The 19,688-nt window shown below is 38.0% G+C and overlaps 1 protein-coding gene across 3 annotated transcripts; it reads right to left on the bottom strand.

The window, feature by feature from the left end:
- Window positions 1-968: 968 nt before the first annotated feature.
- Window positions 969-15,212, bottom strand: lhx6b (LIM homeobox 6b). Of its 3 annotated transcripts, none has more exons than XM_082553230.1 (9): window positions 14,916-15,212; window positions 9,338-9,468; window positions 8,651-8,782; window positions 8,115-8,236; window positions 6,033-6,253; window positions 4,770-4,870; window positions 4,587-4,682; window positions 3,667-3,838; window positions 969-1,644 (listed from the first exon to the last, which is right to left on the bottom strand). In XM_082553230.1, exons 2-9 carry the CDS (start codon window positions 9,338-9,340, stop codon window positions 1,562-1,564), a joined length of 930 nt encoding a protein of 309 aa, XP_082409356.1. In that variant the 5' UTR covers window positions 9,341-9,468; window positions 14,916-15,212; the 3' UTR covers window positions 969-1,561. The 3 variants fall into 3 exon arrangements, with proteins under 3 accessions (XP_082409356.1, XP_082409358.1, XP_082409357.1); XM_082553232.1 differs by having other exon boundaries at window positions 14,993-15,212; XM_082553231.1 differs by lacking the exon at window positions 14,916-15,212 and adding an exon at window positions 10,096-10,709.
- Window positions 15,213-19,688: the final 4,476 nt, after the last annotated feature.

Here is a 19,688-nt window from a genome sequence, read left to right as displayed (position 1 = left end):
GTGCATTTGTCCTTTAAATGGATCATTCTTTATGCACAGAAAATAGCTTTTCACTTTGGTTGTAAACAGCTAGCTCAATTTCCGTAGGTCTTCAAAACTTACTACTTATCTGAAAACGTGCTAATGCCATCCTAAATATATCTGTATCTATAAACCACATCAGAAAACTGGTTTAATACAATAAAAAAATCTCGAGTAAATCAATACGCACCCTATTCTTTTTAACTGTATACTGGTCACATGGTCACACATGTGATCTCTTATGTGGTTTGCTAAACTCTACAGAACCTGACAGGGGTCTTCCTTAGCAGGAATGTGAAATTGCACAGGTGCTGCACTCTTGGATTTGCTGTTAAAAAGCCCCCACATTGATCCGGTTTGGAAAAATACACATGTAACGATATGCTTTAGCTCGAAGTATCCCATTCACTCTTTGCCAATCACGGCGCCTTAAGTGCTGTCAATCAGTATAACAGCTGTAGATAATCTGTGCTAGAAGAGCTCATAAAAGCCGACAAACTGCCCAATCGATGGCCACGCTTTGAGTGAAAACGGTTATAATCGTTTTCGCAGTGGGATTGATCACAATTCCTGTAAAGTACAGCATGTAAATTGGAGATGATGTGCAGGTTTGTCGTGGGATATTGCTCTTAATAACAGGTTACTTTAGGTACTTAGCCTCTGACAGGTGACCTTTAGATTTAGTGGTTTTGAGTGTAAAAATAGTGTCCTCATACAATATCACATTTTTCTACTCCATCTTCGAGAAGCTGTTGCATTTTCAACCACACACACACACACACACACACACACACACACACACACACACACACACACACACACACACACACACACACACACGTATAAACACTTTACTCCTTGCTCTTCAAGTCAGCCTGATTGTCTATTATTCAAACACTAAAACCTTCATAAGGGATCTGATACATTTTATTAAACCATGACCGTATTTACAATGTACAGTAACTGAATTTTTCCATTTCAAGACACATTCAAAAGTGCGTTTTTAAAAGTGAAGTTTTGCTCTGAATAAATAAGAGTTTCCATTTTCTGACAACAATACAACAACAAACAACAATAAAGCTGCAAATGTGCTCATCACCAGTACAAAATGTAAAAAAGAAAAATGCTGAGGTTTTACTGTAACACTGCTACAACCACTCCTCTTTTCTTCTTTTCTTTAAGCTCATGTTGGAGCAATTAAAATATCTTGTTTGAAAGTGAAAACCATTTCCAACTTGATGCAATGTTTCATGTCCCGTGGAAAAAAAAGGAAAATAAAATAAAAGTGGTCTTCTGCATTATATAAAAAAAAAAAACAAGACAAAATTAAAAAGTTACTCCTGTGTTAGCCTGAAGGCTTCACCACAGTTTACTCAGCAGTCTCACAATGAGAAACCCGACTGATTAAAAAACGCGGTCCTGCCGTCACCCGAGGACTTGACTTCCAAACGGAGCAAATTGCTGACAGGGCGTCCCAAAGGATTTTTTTCCCTCCACAACATCATCAGCGTGTCGACGGTGGAAAAGTAGACACAGCAAGTCAGCGGCTGATGGGAAGCTGTGGTAAAGAGATGGACGGGTGGGTCAAGTGGCCCGGAGCAGCGAGGACAGAGAAGGGATGAGCTGCACAAAGAAAGAGAAACAACATGAGCTTGGCAAGCAACAGGACCACGTTATTATAATGAAGAAATATGCTACTGATGACTGACATAAATACTTAAAGCATCAAAATAATGAGATAAACCACAGAGAAGAAGGCTCAGAGTGAATGTGAATACTTCAAAATCACAAAATATTCCCATATAGGGTGTTAAAACCCATAAAGCACACCTTGTACTATTACAGCATTTTTATAAAAGTGTAACTTCACTGGATGTAATCTGTACCTATGAAATACCTACATAGTGTACAGTGAATGTTGCTGGTTTTGTCACCAGCAACGTTCTGCACAAGCTGTTCACAAATAACTTCCACCCACCAGCAAATTTGTCCTGTGGTCAGTCTGAAGAACCTGGACTGGGTGGAGATGAGGTGGGTGGATGTTTAAACTGTAAAATCCTCCCAGGAGTGATTAGTTATTTATAGCTTTCTTCTCCCAACCTACACTTTTGTAAACAACATGTTTCTAGACTTGAGTTTTGGCATCCAGTTTTTACATCACCATTCCTAAATGTTATTATTTCTAAACTTTATTTCTTTATTATTGCTATTGTTTTCTATTTTACATATGCAAATATAAAGAAATTTCAAAATCAGAAAGATTTTTTTTTAATTTTTACTCAAAACAAACATTTAAGTCTGTCATTGTTTTAAAATGCGAAGCTGTTTTGGGTGCAAATATTTATAGCTAGTGTTTTTTAACATTCACTTTAAGTTCAGTGCACAAATAGAGTAATACATATTAAAAATCAGTTGAACACGAAAGAAATTAGGCTCCTTGTTATTTTTTATGTAGTAATCTTTGTGACCACAAAGATGTGCAGGCTAAAAACTTTCTTTACTTTACAATGCTAAAAAACTAGCACAGTTTTCTCTTTTAACTTATTTTCTAGTACAAATGTTTAAACAATATTCTAAGCCACATATTATTTCATGGTGCTTGAACAGAAAGTTGTTTTTGTTTTGTTTTTTGCTCAGCTAGTTTAAAACTTGTGTACAAAGTGATTCCAGTGAACATTTAAGTACCATCAACACAAGTGGAATTTACCAGCAATGACTGAAAGTCTGATGAATACATTTTTCTGTTTTGTTGCCAGAAATCAAACCAAAATTCTGATGAGAAAAAACAAACGAAACAGACAGGGGATCCCTCCTTCACAGTCCTTCAAATTTCCATGTTAGCAGTCAAATGTTTCCATCATATTACTTTAAAGCTTCCCTTAGAGCTTCAACACTCTATGAAATTTTCAGCTTCCACCCCAGAATAAAGCACCGTTTATCTCTCATGTAAATACTCATATTGCAAACATGAAATTTGCCATTATTCACAAGAGGTCACCAGAGTGGATGGCTCCCCATATTTCATTTGGCACGATCCCAGAGTGATTTGTGTCTCCTCCAGGTCTCAGACCAGGAATTGTTTGTGTGTGGGTGATTGCGTAAACCACTAGAAATATTCTTCTTTTTATTCTTATTATTTATCAAACATGGACACATTTAACAATCCACTGCACTAATCACTGCACTAATCACTAATAAGTAATAGTTAAAATTAAGTCCTGCATTAAAAATAGTGTTAACTGAACTTAATGAGACACAAATATTATCGATCCATAACATGACACAGCTTCCTCTATGCAACATAATTTAATGATAATCACTGTTAAACTACTACTGGTGGTTTAACACTGCAAACTGCTATTTTTAATGCACAATCTGTTTCACATGTAAAATAATTACATCTTTCATGACTTTCCTTCCTTAAAGGAAGCACGAAGTAGCCTCCTTACATGCTTCAAGTTCCTACTTAAGCGCTGGACTTGAGTAAATTGGCTTCCACCTGTGCATAGTTTATGATATAAGAGAGAGAGATTGAGGTAAAATGTCACATTTAAGCATTGAAAGCTGAACGTTCACCTGCCAGCAGTGGAAAAAAGGGCCCTGCATTAAATGGCACTAGCAGACGATTAAAGACTTGACACTCACTGTCCAGGTATCCATGCAGGGCCAGCAGGTGTGGTCGGTCTGGGCTGCTGAACGGTGAATAGTGGATATCTTCTGGCAGCGACGGGGGCATCCTGGACAGCGGAGCGCTTTGAGAGAAGCTGCTCTGAGGCGGCTGCTTTTTGTGTCGCGCCCGGCAGTTCTGAAACCAAACCTGTAAAAAATATTACTGATAATGTGATCGTGCAAAAAGCAGGTGGATATGATCAAACACTACAACAACGCCGAGCAGGTCCTGGGTTCAGATTCCCCTCACCACACCCCATTAGTTTCTTCACCTAAGCCAGGTGATAACAGTTTGATGTGTGAGTGTTTTAGTCTGCAGCTTAATGGTGTTAGTGTTTAAACTGGCTTCTCTGTGAAGTACAACAATTGTAATTGTGTTTTATTGGTCTTAGAGTTGAAATGGAATCATTCCCAGAGGGGTCATGTTTTTAAAGCACTAACAGTGAAAAGAAAGGAAAGCTTTCTCAAAGATGTCTGCTTTTTCTTTTGGAAACCCTTAAAATCAAAAACGTTTGGATAAAAATTAAATCATAATAAGACAAAGCATCATCAGAGCAAATTGCAAGAAAAGTATTGTGAGGTATGAGTCTGTTAGCATGTGAAGTTTTAATGTAAGAATAATGGGATCACCCTTTTAAAACTCTGGATACTAAACAGATAATATTATACCCTGATTCCTCAGTTTCTTTAACTTATGATCCCAAAAGATCAAGTTACAATCACAACTTTGTGTTATTAAGTGTGATTATTAACCAGTTTCCAGGAGCCTGAAAAAGAAAAACCATCCTTCTGATCTTTTCTATCATGCTAATATTACACGAAAACTTTTTTTTTTAGTTTGATATAAAGTAGAACTTGAACTATATAGTGTATCACCAGATTTGACCATTGCCTACCTGTATGACTCGCCTGCTCAGTCCCGTCATTTCTGCCAGTTTCTGCAGCGTCTGAGCATCGGGGTTGTTGTCCTGGGCAAACTGAGTCTGCATCACCTGCAAACACACAAAGCCAGACACAGAGGGCATGAAATGCCAAGTAACACTGTGCTGTAGACACACACGTATTAGAATGGTGCTAACCTGCAGCTGCTCTGCAGTGAATGATGTCCGTGCCCTCTTGGCTGGTTTTGGTTGGCAGTCCTGATCAGAAGGTAGCGCTCCTTCCAGAGTCAGTCCTGTGCCTTAAGATAGACACAGTAATCATTCACTAATTAAAATGCAGTCATCAGAGTGCAAAGTTACACAAAGCGAGTTAAAGGAAAAGAAAATCTTATTACAGTGTCACAAAATGGAAGATTTACTCAGTAACATAATTAAAATGTTTTCTTGCCAGCAGCCGCACTATCCAAAGTATTTACACCACTATGGGATACGTTTGAATCACTGAGAGCACAGCAGAGTGAGAAATGAAGGAATTATTCCTCTATTTGTCTTTCATGTAAAGTCTCTTCCTTCTTTCCAGGCTCTCTTAACCTCTACACTCGCTCTGTTTTCAGACCCTCGCAACTTAATTTTAGTCCAACAAATTAACAGGAGGGAATTTAGATAGTCAAAGTAAAGCAAAAGCAATTCGGAAACTTTACACCAGTTAAAATGGTGCATCCAAAATCCAAAAACATCAAGAAAAACGTTCCTTCCAACTGATTATTTGCATTATATCACTGTTAAAAGGGGCTGAATAGCTTGAGAGCAACTGAAGTAGAAGAGCTTTAGAGCTTGAACTACTCCTTCTGTTACTTAGGCTTAAACCAAGGCTGGGTTACAAAACAAGTGAAGTCATAACTGCACAGGGGCCTCAAAAGCCCACTTGGTTTACTCCAAATTATTTAATTAATGACAAATATGTTCGAAATCTGAACCACTGAACCAGCATGTCAGCTATGTTGGTTCTCCAGTCTTGCAGCCCGATTCTTAACGATGTTTGGACCCATTAACACTCCAAAAGACCTGTGTGATCTTATTCCACAAACGGATCGATGATGACTAACTATCAGTAAGACTGATTTTTCTCTCTAATTACAGATTGTTTAGTTTACAAAAAGTCAGAAAAGGTCCATCATTAAGCCGTGCAGACCGAATAAAAATCTTCTTATATGTTGTTGTGTTTGACCAACAGTCAAAAACCACAAAAATGTTTCATTAACAAAAAACAAATCCCTCAGAATTGCACACGTGGACATCATGTATGATTAAAGTTTTGCCATTCATCAGTCATCAAACATCTGCATTTCTAGTGTGCCTAAATACTAACAGGTACTTTCCCCCCAGAGTTTTTAGCTGGTAATCCAACCTCAGACATTCATCTTCGGTGTCTGTGAGATTAACTCTCACTGGTTGGGTTACCGTTCTCTGCAGCTCTGCGTAGATTGTCCAGCATGATGTCGTAGTGGCTGCGGCAAAGCACCCTGCCCTCCACCAGGCCGAACTCCTCCCCGGTCGACAGCTGCCTCTTGCAGGAGAAACAGGCGAAACAGGCCAGGTGGTACACGCTGCCCCGAGCCCTTCGCACCCAGTCACTGGCGTACACCTGTCGGCCACACTGGGCGCACTTAGTGCCGAACCTACTGTGAAGAAGAAAGGCACGAGCAGGTGAAGGCTGGCTGCAGGTTACAGAGTTCAAGAAGGGATATTCTGGTGTCCAACCAAACTATTATATATTTGTTAAATTTTTTAACACACAGAAAGACTAAAAAAACTGTTGGACTAAATAGAACAGCAAAATATGAAATAATTAGTTTTACTGTTTTGTGTAACATCTGTGCAGAGGAGTCGTATTACTGATATGATCTTGCATCATCTGCTCTCAATAAAGCTTTAGGTTTTGAACATGACTTATCTTAGCATGATCCAACATCTCTGTTTGGGGTAATTAAACATTGCACACACAATACAAATTGCTTCTCCACCAAATACAGTCTGCATTTAGCCTGAAAGGTACAATCTGGGACAAAAACAGTGATTCAACATGATCTCACTGAGTGTATGAACATTTCTGGTGCAGAAAGAAAAGCCAGTGAGATTTTGGAAAACTGGAACCGTGAAAAGTGAAAGGTGGAGGCATTCCTCCCACCACTGGAAACTAAATGTCCTACGCAGAGATTTCTGTGAGTCACACGGTTTATAGTAACTGGACTGAAGAATAAGTGAGTGTAAGATAATAAGTGTCCTCTTTATCGTTGAGTGATTTGTGTGAGATGCTGGGTAAGAGAATGTGGGAGAGCAGGCAGTGGCAATGGACTGCTACATCTCAAGATGATTGAATTTTTAAAAAAGTCAATAAAAAGAAGTTCAAATTAAAGTAATAGCCACTGCTTCCATTAGAAAGAACCACAAAATCAGTCAGTAAAACTGTTGATTTTGCACATTTCTCCAGTTTTCTATCAAATTTTCAAATAGTCAAAAGGCCAAAACTAACTGAAATGGAAAGGGACATTTAGGGCAGCCGGCTGGTAATCAAGCTCTTTCCTCTGGAGGCTTTTGGTCATTAGGTTTTATGAGAGTAAGCAGATAGAAACACAAGAAGTTATTTTAAAAACATTGTTTTACTGGTGATTTATTCTGTTTTTTTTTTTTTTTTTTTTCCAATTATGACTTTGAAGCCAAATCATAGTGAGACCAAAAGATCAACTTGGAGAGCAAAGATCAATGAGCTGTAAAAACAGCTAGAACTTAATTTAATTTAGGTGCAATAATTTATCACATAAGCACAATAATGTTTTATGGGAAGTTTTTTCTACTCTATTAAATGAAGGATTAAATGTAAAACATTTAGGGAAAACTTTCCACCCTTTGAGCATTTTAAAAGATTATTTTTTGTATTTTTTCCCCAAATAATTGAAGATATGTAGATGCCCAACGAGTCTGGCTGTGTAGATTTCTATTGATATGATAAGACAGGCGGGTACTGTTAAAAATGGCAAGATAAATAATCTGTATCAGCATTATGCTTTTAGTGAAATACACATTTTTCATTTGTGTATTCTTTTCCGTAAAGAGGAAATATTGCCCCGTGTTGTTCATTAATAATACACGTTTTTGGATATTCTCAGTTAAATCGTCGTATTAATTTTTCTGAATGATTTTCATCGACCAGGCAAAAAAGCGACCTACACTTCACTAAATGTTATTTTATTATCATACATCATTCTTCAATAATTGCCAAATTTAATATAAATCCCATATAAACGATAACTGATGATTAATAAGTTTCAGTTCGGGCCTTATAGAAAAATAAACACATTTCAGTGCTGTGACTGTTATCAAATTACATATCGGAGTTTTTATTTTTTTTAACGGTCGAAAAAGCTCTAAGAAAAAATAGTAAGAAAATATTAAGAAAAATATTAAAATGTTAAGTAAATCTTATAAGACTCTTACAGGCAGCTTTGGAAAACTACAGTCGTTGTAAAACATCAGAGCTCTTACCTGAAATAATCGAGCTTGCAGTAGATTTCTTTGTTTTTAACGTAGCAGCTGCTGTGTTGGCGCAGAGACGCTCTGCACACTGAACACTCCAGACAGCCCAGGTGCCAGTTCAGGTTGTTGACCTGAGTAGATTCAAACACACACACACACACACACACACACACACACACACACACACACACACACACACACACACACACACACTGACATATCACACTCCGATAGCTCTCTTAATCGAGATGCTCAACTAGAAATTAAACAGCGTTAGAAAAAACTAAAACTAAAAGCATTTGACCAGTTCTGTACAGTCTTCTGTGGAATTCTACACTAACTGGGATTTTTTTCGAAAAGAAAGCAGACATGAAGAAAAATGGACAGCAACCTCAGGAAACGTTTGCAGGATGATCATTTCTGTCATTATCAGTGATTTCCTGAAGACAGGGATGTGAAGAGAAGCTTACGCTTTAAATAAAGAAAACAAAAACAAAACAAATCTTACTTCTCACTGTAGGATTTATTATGGGTTAATTTCGCACCTTCAGCAGGTAGCGGTCTTGGATCTCCATGCCGCAGCTCGCGCACTGGTTCTTTGCCGCCGGAGGAGGGCAGAGGCAGGCGGCCTCCGACGGGCTGGACTCCCCAGACTCCTTCTTCACCTCCGATTTAGACTGCGCAGACAACAAAATAAAATAAAATAAATTAAAATAAAATAAAATAAATCACTTTTATAGCAAATACAATTTCATTGCATCTTGTAGATTTAAAAATAAAATAAAACGTCAGTGAAATATGTAAATCCTAACCAGAGACGTGGTGCCAACATGAAGATCCAGTCCAGGAAAAAACATTGATATAAAAAAACAAAAACAAAAAAAAAAAAAACTCGATCTGGTAGCTAGTGAGTGCTAACTATTTCTGTGTATATTTACTAATAATTTACCCGTATATGTTGTATACAACATGCAATTTCAAGTTTCATAAAATTACATGAATCTGTATCTCAGCCCAGAACCGTTGCAATGTGTGAACTCCAACCGCAAAAGGAAAGTGAATAAACTGAGTTTTGGCGTCTTTACGCTTCATCTCCTCCCGATTAAACCTGCGCTTCCCCCAAATTAACTCTATCCCGTTACGAAAATAAATAAATAAAATGTGGAGAGTGAATGAAAGACAAAGAAATGAAAAGGTTGAAAACCAAACTCGTCCAGATGTTTGTGACTCACCATTTTCGGATCTTGAAGGCTGCCTATTTGGAGAAGAGATGGAGCTTGCTCTGCGCATTACGCATCTCTGCCCCAACCCACACTATATCCGGTCCAAAACAAGGAATAACAGTTTCTCCTGCATTTAAACCCTGGCAACAAAAGAAATTTTGATGCAATTAGGAGGGGAAAAACTATATATGATCGATCATTCCTCTTGTGCACGATAGGAGGCTGTATTCCCATGCAATCAAACGCAGTGAAAAGAAAGGATGGCACTATATCTGCAATTAGCGGTAGATTGAAATGCTTCGCTTGATAAGAGGCAACCCGAGTGTCAATTTCATCTGTCAATCAAAAAAAAGGCAACCAAGCCACCAAGCTAAGAGAGAGAAAAAAGCGGCACATCCTAATTTCAATAGCCGTATAATCGAAAATCGAAAAATCTCAAAGTGAAGAGGCTCAATTGGAGATCGGTCTATTCATAACAGACAATGTGCCGAAACTGCAGCTGATCTTGAGACATAAAGGAGCTTGATTGTCTCTTTCTCATGATGGACCCATTTAAGTACTTGAGGCTCCCCTGCGTGATTACAGCTGCATTCATAAACTGCCAAAAAATCTGCGTTTGGGTGGCAATCCGGACTTCGTGTTGTCCTTCATTCCTCGAAATTAACACGAATGCAAGATTATGTTAATTACCAGCTACGGTATAAATATTGGAGGCAGTAAAATGAGGCGAGAGGGCCTATGGGAACATAAAAACATATACTTCATACATAGAAAACCTCCCAAAAGCAGAGAAAACATCGTCCGATGAAAGTTTTTCCAAAACATCACAGGTAAAATATCCAAATAATTCCGGGGACCATGTTTCTTTTGTTCTCCCAAGGGTTTCCTTCTGTTTTTCTGCATTCAACACAAAATAATAATAATAATAATCCAACTTCATTCACTCTGCAGGACAAACCAGTGGCTCTAGTGACCCTCCCATACAGTCTCACAGTTCTGCCGTTCCTCCCCGCCTCGACTCGGAGTTTACACCCAGTTTAGTCAGACAGGATGTGATGCTGCACGCTGGACCAGCAGACCTCCTTTCTCACAGGAAAATGTAGATTTAGCGCATTAATTCAAGAAAAAAAGAAAAAAAAAAACAGCGAATACCGGCTAATTAACTGAATTTCTTCGTTTGGATATAAAGGTCACAGCTTTGAGGCCACTTCATCAATCAGCTCTTATACATGGAAGTGATTTCACACTTCCATGTATAAGAGTTGATTGCAACGTAAGGAGTTTAATGACGTCTGCAGTGGTAATAATTAGTCATGTAGAAATTCTCTTAATTTTTCTAAAATGGTTTAAGTGGTATACTTTTTTTTGCATTATCAGAATGGGAAAAAAAATCTATTTGTGATCCTATAGGATATAGGAAATGCTGCTCTACAGAAATTTAAGGTCTATTTAGAGTTTAAAGCATATAATTAGCCCCAGAAGATTTCTATTCATACTTTTAGAGAGTGCATGTTCAGCGCTTTAGCAAATAAGTGAATACTGTTCATAAAAATATACAGTTGGGGTACAAAAGTATTATTATTATGTGAGTTAAAAAGTTTCAGTGAAAAGATGAAGTCCTTCTGCTTAATGACAGACTTAAGTGACGCCATACATTTTGGGGATATTCTAACAAACATGATTTCCTCCAGAAATAGTTCAGTGAGGTTAACAACTACTCTTCAAGTTGTATTAAAACTGTTTTGGGGGTATCTTATATTTGCACTAATATGAATCATGTTTTGCAGTAATGCAAAGCAGAAGGCGGAGGATGTCATCATAGAATAGACCACTTGATCGTGATGAAGGAGACTTTGTAAAAATGTCTAAGCAAAGCACTGAGAAAATACCCCCAGACTTAAACAGTCCCACCACAAAGTTTCACTCATACCCTGCAGGATAGTAATTCTCCAGCTCTTTCTTGGACACCTTTCTATTGCCTGTCAGAAAAGAAACATGCTGATATAACTTTGTTCACCTCAAGCATTTGGCACTGGTCTCCTCCAAAGAAGGGGTTTTGTGATGCTTCTCCTCCACCGATACCAACGATAGAAAATGATCCAATAATCTACACAGTATTTTTACAGCGCCTTGCAGTGAACCCATGATTTGGTGCTGAGAAAGCCCCTCATTGCTTAGAATAACAGTTTTACTTCCAACACTTAAACTTAGTACTGATGACATGTTTCCCAGCATCACAGTGCTACTTAGTAAACTAGAGAGGCAGCTCTTTCTTGACTTTTTTTTATCCCTGACTGATGGTTTCTGTTGATCTGCTGCCATGTTTGTCACCTGCACTGACATTTTTAGGCTGAGAAATACCACAGGAAATTAAATATAATGTTACTGGCCCAATTGGCAGTAGTTTAGAGACAATATTAAAGTTTGATTGAATCTCAGCAACTCTGAGGTAATTTAATCAAACTGAATGACAGACAAAAACACTTGAATTTAAGGGACTCTGCAGTACTGTACTCGTTGTGGAAAAGATTGAAAAGCATCGGTAGTCAGATACCTATTCTTATGCTTACTTACACATTTGAACAATGAAGGGACGTGCAGAGCACATCCTCTACCAAGTCCACTTTAAAGAAAGTGAACTGAAGCAGTGCCAACATTTTATGGTTTCTTCCTTTGGCTATGCTCCACCTCTTCTGTAAGTTTCATGAAATTTAGCTTGGTCGTTTTTACGTAATCTTACTGACAAACAGACAACCAGCACCGATCACACACCTCATTCTGCTTGCATCTCCACAGGGATACTTAAGAGGCTTTATTGTTTAACTGCAGTCATTTATATGATGTTTTATGTTGTTTCTAAATATGTTAAAATGGCAACATGTTACGACTGCCACGTTCACTTCAGGGTTCCCTGAGGTCATGGAGGACGATTAACGCCTTGGCTGTTGTGTGAATATGATGATGTAAACATTCATGTTTGATTGGCTAAGCTGATAAGTAAATGTGGTTTACGAATAGCTCCCCTGATACATGGCAATATAAAATTGAGTTTCTGTAGAAAGAAAGTTTTGTTGACAGATGTTTAACTACCATTTGGGTACTTGTACTCTTTATGTATGTTCATAACAAAATATACTTTTAAATGTTTGAAATGCTTTTTATCTTTCTTTCTGTGCTTGAAGTAATGTGTTCCCTAGAGATTTCACAGCATCGACGTCAAAAATATATCCCTTTGTCTATGTGTGTGTATATATATATATATATATATATATATATATATATATATATATATATAAAAGATTTTACTCCAAACACCTTCAGAGAGGGGAACAAACAGAACAAAAGTAAAGGTTTCCACAAAATCAATGACTCTTAATTTTTATTGATCACTTAAAAAGCAACCCTGGTTGTCTCAGTTTGTATTGTCAGTGTAATGCACTTCAGAAGCTCTCTGCATTAACTGTAATTACTAGATGGAGCAGGGTCAGCTTGAAGTGGGCTGGTCAAGCTGTAAGAGAAAAGAGGTTCTTTAATGATAATGTGACCGTGTTTTTGGAGGGTTTTGACCAGTTTCTGACCATGTGAACACTATGAGGTTTTTATCAAAGACAGTGATGTTTGACAGATGATCTGAAAGGACCATTTTCATCCTCGAAATGAGAAGTGGCAAACAATGATGCTTCCTGGAGTGTTTACTTAGTGTGAAGCCAAAAACTGAATTCTGTATATCACCCAACTGAAACAGTGTCGCGATAAAAGAAAAGAGATGTTGTAAACTAGCAATAAATGAGGCAATACTTCATAAAAAAATATATTACTTATAATATTATAAGCCTGTATATGAATAAAGGTGCACTCCAGAATTCTGATTGCCAACATCTGTTTGTCCTGATGTGTGGTATATCTTACTTCTCTTGAAATTTTCAGCATCGCCAGTGTTGATAATCTACTCAGCAGCTGTGTGTTTTATCGTCATTTTTGCTAATATTTTACTAATATTTCTACAATAACTCATTAATGAATTTCAAACATTTAAAATGTCAATATTTTGAGCAATCAGATGAACGCTGTGATTCAAAAGCAATAAAGTGGGTCTTTTAGTTTAGATGACAGATTTTGTCTAGTTTGCTGTTCAAGAACTAAAGTCAACATATAGACCAAAAAAAAGTCATCAGGGGTTAATGACAGATTTGTTACCTGCATTTCCAAAAAGGTATGTTTTCCAGCAACTAAGAAACCATCGAATACCTATATGAAAGTAGACTGTAATGACAACAAAGTCAATCTGGTGACAAAACTGTCAGCATTAGCTTGCCTACATGCTGTGCAGCTAACTGGCTTTTTATTTAGCTATCTGGCTCACAACACCACCTTTGTATTGCTTGTAGACGGCAAGCTTACATGATATATGAACCGTTAAAATGTTTTTTTGTAACAGTCTCAATATAAATAACATTTGTTTTATTTAGTCCTTATTTACTAGTAATTTTCTACGCTAGCCACTTGTCTAAACTAAAAGGCAAACTACTTTTACTTTTAATTAGCCAGAAGAAAAGTGTCACAGAGTTGTTTGAATGCACTGACAATACTAACTTTTGTTTCTTCTGCCATTTGGCCGAATATGATTTACTGGAAAAAGTCATGCACAGTATAAACGAAGCACAAACCTACTATTTCTGAAAACTGAAGCCAACACTAAAGTCCCTTAAACCTGCAGTGTTTTCAGTGGCCACCAGGGGGTGAGCCCTGTGGCTGCAGAAAACCTTTTGTTTATATAGAGCTTTTGCAGACATGTGAGCGCCAACCATTTGACATAAACATGTCAGCCATTTTGGGCATGACAAATATAATGACAGTGTAGAATCAAAGCTGGTCAATGGTCATTTGGCAGGATGCAATGAGGAAAAAACAAGAACTACCTCGCCAGTTGCAAGTGGTTGCTGGAAGCTGATGGCAGCTGTTGGCACTGGCCTAAAGATGGTCAGTGACCCATATCTTTCCCTAGTGACCCAACTATCACAAGCATAAACCTCCTTGTGACTGTATTGGTTCTCCATTTCCGGTTTTACTACCAATCAGCTATTACTTAGTGAGTGTTAGCAGACAAACATGAAAAACTACAGGAAAGAGTGTAAATTTGCTATCACTCAAAGCCAAGGAGGTTTTTGGTCCAGGAGCTACTTTGCAATTGATTTCGCCCAGCGAATGCAGTGAACCACTGTTGGGATTCACTGGGAAGTTACTTTTTTCCTGGCAACCAGTGGCTATATCATGTCCATTATCATGGAAAAATCTCAATAATGTGCGCATGACATCACATGAGAAACCTTTGAAAATATTTGAAAATGCTTGCTCTCTGAACTCAGCAAACACTCTAGTTGCTAGTCATACTGAATAGAGCATTAAGACCATTTGGCAAATTATGAACATTTTTTGAGTCAGAACTCATCTCATTTCAAGGCTTCTTATTGGGATTTCACTATTGCCACTAACATGGGTGACATCATGCTGAGCATGCTGTATATGCTGTATATGCTGTATATGCTTAAAACTGGCTTTCTTCTGTTAGATAACATGTGCTAGTCACCTCACATTACAGCTCACTAGCAAACCTTGGCTTGCATCCTTGATCATGTGTGTGGCGAGCAAAAAATCAGAACCCACATTAGTGGTCAGTGTTGCTGGGAGATGGTTTTTCTTTTCAGCAATAAGTGGGTCACATTTCCAAGTTAGTATTTTGCATGTTTGGCACTGCAGGAGAGCAAAACAGAGGCATTTCATCAAGGCGCTGTGGAGCGACCATACACGTCAGACTGGATTGGATTTCTGCTGATGATCTTCTACTACTTCTTTCCATAGAAATTAGTCCACAGGCTGTTAGAGGCAACCTGAGAGAGAAAAGGAAGTGAGCGTTAAAATAATTTGCACTATGCAACAAGTTTATTTTACACATGTGACTTCTCATTTCTTTGTCCTCGCCTCCCCCCACCCCCCGCTCACTGTACAGAATTTCCTCCTTGAAGATCTGGCAAAAAGAAATGCACAGCAGCCTCTTGACAATGCAAACATCTGATGATGGGTCACCTGTTGCATCCTGTGCAGCTTTGTGGATGTAATGATTTCACACCACTGCTACTATACAAACAATAAGAAATCGGCGTAATGCCATAACAAAAAAAAAACTGCAGCACATGCTAAAGTCATTAGACTCGGTAGGCCCCAGAGGATTGTTTTATAGCTAGTATGTCAACAACGTATGACGTCTGTTGTCCACTCGCAGTGGACGTGCAGCAAGGTTCACATGAGGGCAAAGTCTAATTTAAAGTGAGGAACGCTGGGAAGCACCCGATATTGAGGTGGGGTCCTTTTGTCATAACCCAATAACAATGCTTGTGTAACGTACTGGCCTGTAGTCAATGAAGTTATGAAAGATAGACAATTCTCACACACTTGGCACATAAATCATTTTTTTCCAAGTTTTCCACACAAGATCTAGTTGTGCTCTCAACAGTTTTTTTTTAAAGGAAACTGTAATGTATATTTTCTCTCAGTTTCCAACTTTTCTAATATCAAAACAAATGTATGAAACCCCTGATTGGTCTATTGAACAGAATAATTTATTAATGTACAATGCACAGCTGTCTGCCATATGTCTGGTTTTGCCCTTTTTTCTCTATTCTTAATACTATTACACATTGTTTTGCCTATTGAAGTTTTGTTTATCTGATACGATTCACTAAAAGGTCATCTCAGTCTCCAAAATATGAGTCTTAGTGCATTTTTAGTATGAGTCATTCTTCTTGTCGAAGGACGAATGTGCACATGCAAGTTTATGAGTGAGGAATGCTTTTTACTGTCTCAGAGTCTGAGGAAAGGAGTCCTGCAGTACCCGAACAAAATATATTGTGCTAATCTTACGCCCTGTGGTAATTTCACATGAGAGATATTTGTTTTTGCAGTTTTGTCTGCGGTCTTTATACATTGGTTTGAAGTGGGCGAGTCTCACTTTTGCAAAGGGCAAATACTCTTGTGCACCAATAAGGATTCAGCAGCATTTGACTCAGGATCAGAGGACGGTTCTGGGTAGTTTGCTTATGTTGTCCATGAATTCTGATTAAATTAAACCCGTATGATGGAGAATATGTTTTTTCACTGTAAAACTCCTATTTAATACTTTTCCCTGCAAAAGTTTCACTTTACTGGTAGATTGTTTAGTGAAACACATTAAACAGAAGATCTGAAATAAAGTTTTAATTTGTTATGATGATTTTCTTTTAGTTATTATCGGTGAAATTCCCAATTTTATATTGTAGCGTTTATGTAGTAGAGTAAAATGTTATGAGATACACTAAATTAAATGACTTTTCTTTAATCTCACTAAAGATGTGGTTGCAGTCTCACACAAAGCTGTAAAACCCCACAAAATTTGTCACCTTAAACCAAAGTTATCTTGTTGTACATCGACCATCTTTCTTATACAGAGCCCGATTTTTGAAGAAGAACCTAATTACAACTGTTTGTCACAACATTAAGATTTTTTTAATGACATGAAACTGAAGTAGAAAATTGATAATGATCATGTGGTTCATCTCTTGCATGCACACTGTTTTGTTTTTGTTATTTTCTTCCTAAATCGATTTCATTTATTTGTTTGCTGGCAGCACAGTTTAAAGACTAAACACAGACAGTCAGTATTACATGTTGCATCACTTCTTTTGTATTTCTCCTGCCATTGTTGAAACAGCAAGGATATACATTTTGATTATAGGATTAACCAGTTAAACATGCAAACTTTCTTCTTTAGGAGACAGTTATCTGTGCTTAATGATTTTGTCTGTTTTCTGTGATTCTTTTGGGGTGAGCTGCAGTCACAATGCAGTGAGCATGATTCGTGACTCTCTGTATCTGGATATTACAGAGAACAGGGCCAAAGTCACATTACAGGGATGATTGATGCTCTGCTTGGCATGTTGGCCGAATTTAAAATGTTTGGAGAAGGGTGGAGTGAGCCCTAAATGCAACAGTAGGTTCTTATCTTGTTTCTGTAGAAACTCTGCTACTCTGTGTGAGTATTGTTACATATCCGAAGTTTGAGTGAGAGCAGGGCTCTAAAATGTTGTTGGAAAAAGATTTATCTGCTCTACTAACCAGTTCAACAGGGTTACTTGTGTAGTCACCAGAGTGACCCCCGAGTAAATGTGGAAAGCCCTAATTTCTCAACCGAACAGAGAAGTTGTGAAATGTAGTTTATATGTTTACTTATGGCTGCTAAAGATAAAAACGTGGTTAAAAAATGGCTTAATAATCATCTATGTTAAAATTTCAATAATTACAAGCATTCGTCAACATATTTAACAAATTAACATCATGTATTGAACTAAAAGACTTGGAAAAACGTAAAATATTGATTGTCCACTTCAGGGTGACATGGGAGTTGGAGCCTGTCCCAACTGTTATAAGGTGAGAGGCAGGGCACATCCTGGACAGGTCACCAATCTGTCGAAGTGCTAACATAGAAAACAGGCAACAATTCACGGTCACTTTTACACCTACAGCCAATTTAGGCCATTACTGTTACCCTGTGCATGTCTTTGAACTATGGGAGGAAGCTGGAGCACCTGGAAAGAACATGGAGACAGGAAGAACATGCAAACTACAGGCAAAAAGCACAGTGCTAACCACCAAACCACCCCCACTGTTAAAGGAAGAAGCCACAGACTGATAGAAAGAGTTTGAAAACTGACCAAGAAGAGATATCTATGGCACAATGATTTCCTCAGTTTATGAATTCAAGCATTTCTAACAGGCTGATAGGCTCAATAAATAGTTTAAATCTTCTTTAGTGCAGCACAAAAAGCTGTTCTGTGGCATGTTGGTGCCCTATATGAGGTGGCCAGTCATCTGTAAGATGCACACTGGCCACACTAAGGCATCCATCTACTGTCACCAACACTATGCTGACCCTTTTTTAAGAAAAAGAAAGAATACAAATAAAGAACATGAAGTAATATAACGCATAAATATGACACCACTCATAACATCCTGTTTAGTGCAGCAATATCTGACTAAGCAGGGTATATTTTAGGGAGTGCCTACCATGTGATTTAAAGTCAAGCGTGCCAAATTTGGGTCAAAGACTAGGATGCTGAAGTGAAGTGTTCAGAACAGTTCAGTGGTGGATTTGCCTTTATTCGTACAACTGCAAGAAGTCACCTATGTAAACATTGCTCATTTTAACCCCCAGTTGCTCTCCTAATGAGGTCGGGCAGCGTTTGGAACGTGATAAATTAGTTCAAATTGAAAACTGGGAACCAGTGCTAGAAGTCTCCTTATATGTTTGTTTAAATGTGAGAAAAATTATGTTTTGGGATTTTTTTTTTTTTACACAATGAGTAGTGAAAATGTGACGATGCATGAATAAAACAAGAAAGACCAAGACAATACTCCATCCAGCTAGTGAATGTTGCAGGTCAGTTTTATGTTTAAAGACTTAACATCCAGCAGCAACCATTGTTCAACAGGCTGTGTCTACTCTAAGATCAAACCCATCTAGATTACAGTCCTGCAGCCAAGCTTTCAACAAACAAAGGAAATGGCACATTACACCATCCCTCTCTCTGAAAAGTTGCACTGGGGAGGAAAAAACCCTCTCCAGTTATTTAACAAATACAAGTTTATTTGAAGTACAGACAAGGAAAAATGAAGGGCTTTTTTCAGGCCTTGCACTCCATATGACAGCAATTTGGGAGTATTGTGTATTTTGGCCCAAGCGTGTGGTCTATGATAGATGACAGGAGAGAAAATCACGAGCCGCTGGCTTGAGCACAGACATGCAAATTGCTTTCAGCTGATTGCCGTATTCTCCTTGATATTTATCAAGTGGGTTACAGTATGCCTCTTTATTTACAGACAGGAAGCAGCTGATCAATTCCACTACAGGAGGGAGGAAAGAGACCAAAGCCTTTTCCTCTGCTAGGTGAAAGTAGAAACCCCTCTAGTAGCCAGTGAGCACCTGGTTTACCCGACTAACAGGGACAAAAGGCAGAGATATACACATCACAAGTTTATCCCAAACTCATATTGGTTTGTGGTGAAATTTCATTTACAACCAAGAGATCTTATAGCATTAGTAAAAGTAGCAATTTAAACTTTTTTTCTTTTAACTCATTCACTGCCAGCCAATGGCAGTGAATGAGTTAATTTTGTGACGTCTTTGCAGCTGTGCAACAAGCTGTGACTACAATTCATGCTGATTGATGCAAGACTGCCCAAGGCTTACACCTACAGCTCTACTGTCATTCAGATTATATTCGTGAAAATATATATGTTGAGTATTAGTAGTACAGGCTAGAATTTGCTG

The sequence above is a fragment of the Aulonocara stuartgranti genome (genome assembly GCF_965226115.1).
Source record: "Aulonocara stuartgranti genome assembly, chromosome: 12".
In the NCBI taxonomy this organism is placed as follows: domain Eukaryota; kingdom Metazoa; phylum Chordata; class Actinopteri; order Cichliformes; family Cichlidae; genus Aulonocara; species Aulonocara stuartgranti.
This window is presented reverse-complemented; position numbering and strand designations above follow the sequence as displayed.

Bases quoted from the DNA above. Each gene is read 5' to 3' on its own strand.
- lhx6b (XM_082553230.1), bottom strand. The intron at 6,254-8,114 runs GTAAGAGCTCTG...TCTTCTTCACAG, and splicing joins TGCAAGCTCGATTATTTCAG to TAGGTTCGGCACTAAGTGCG. The intron at 1,645-3,666 runs GTGAGTGTCAAG...TTCTTTGTGCAG, and splicing joins CCTGCATGGATACCTGGACA to CTCATCCCTTCTCTGTCCTC.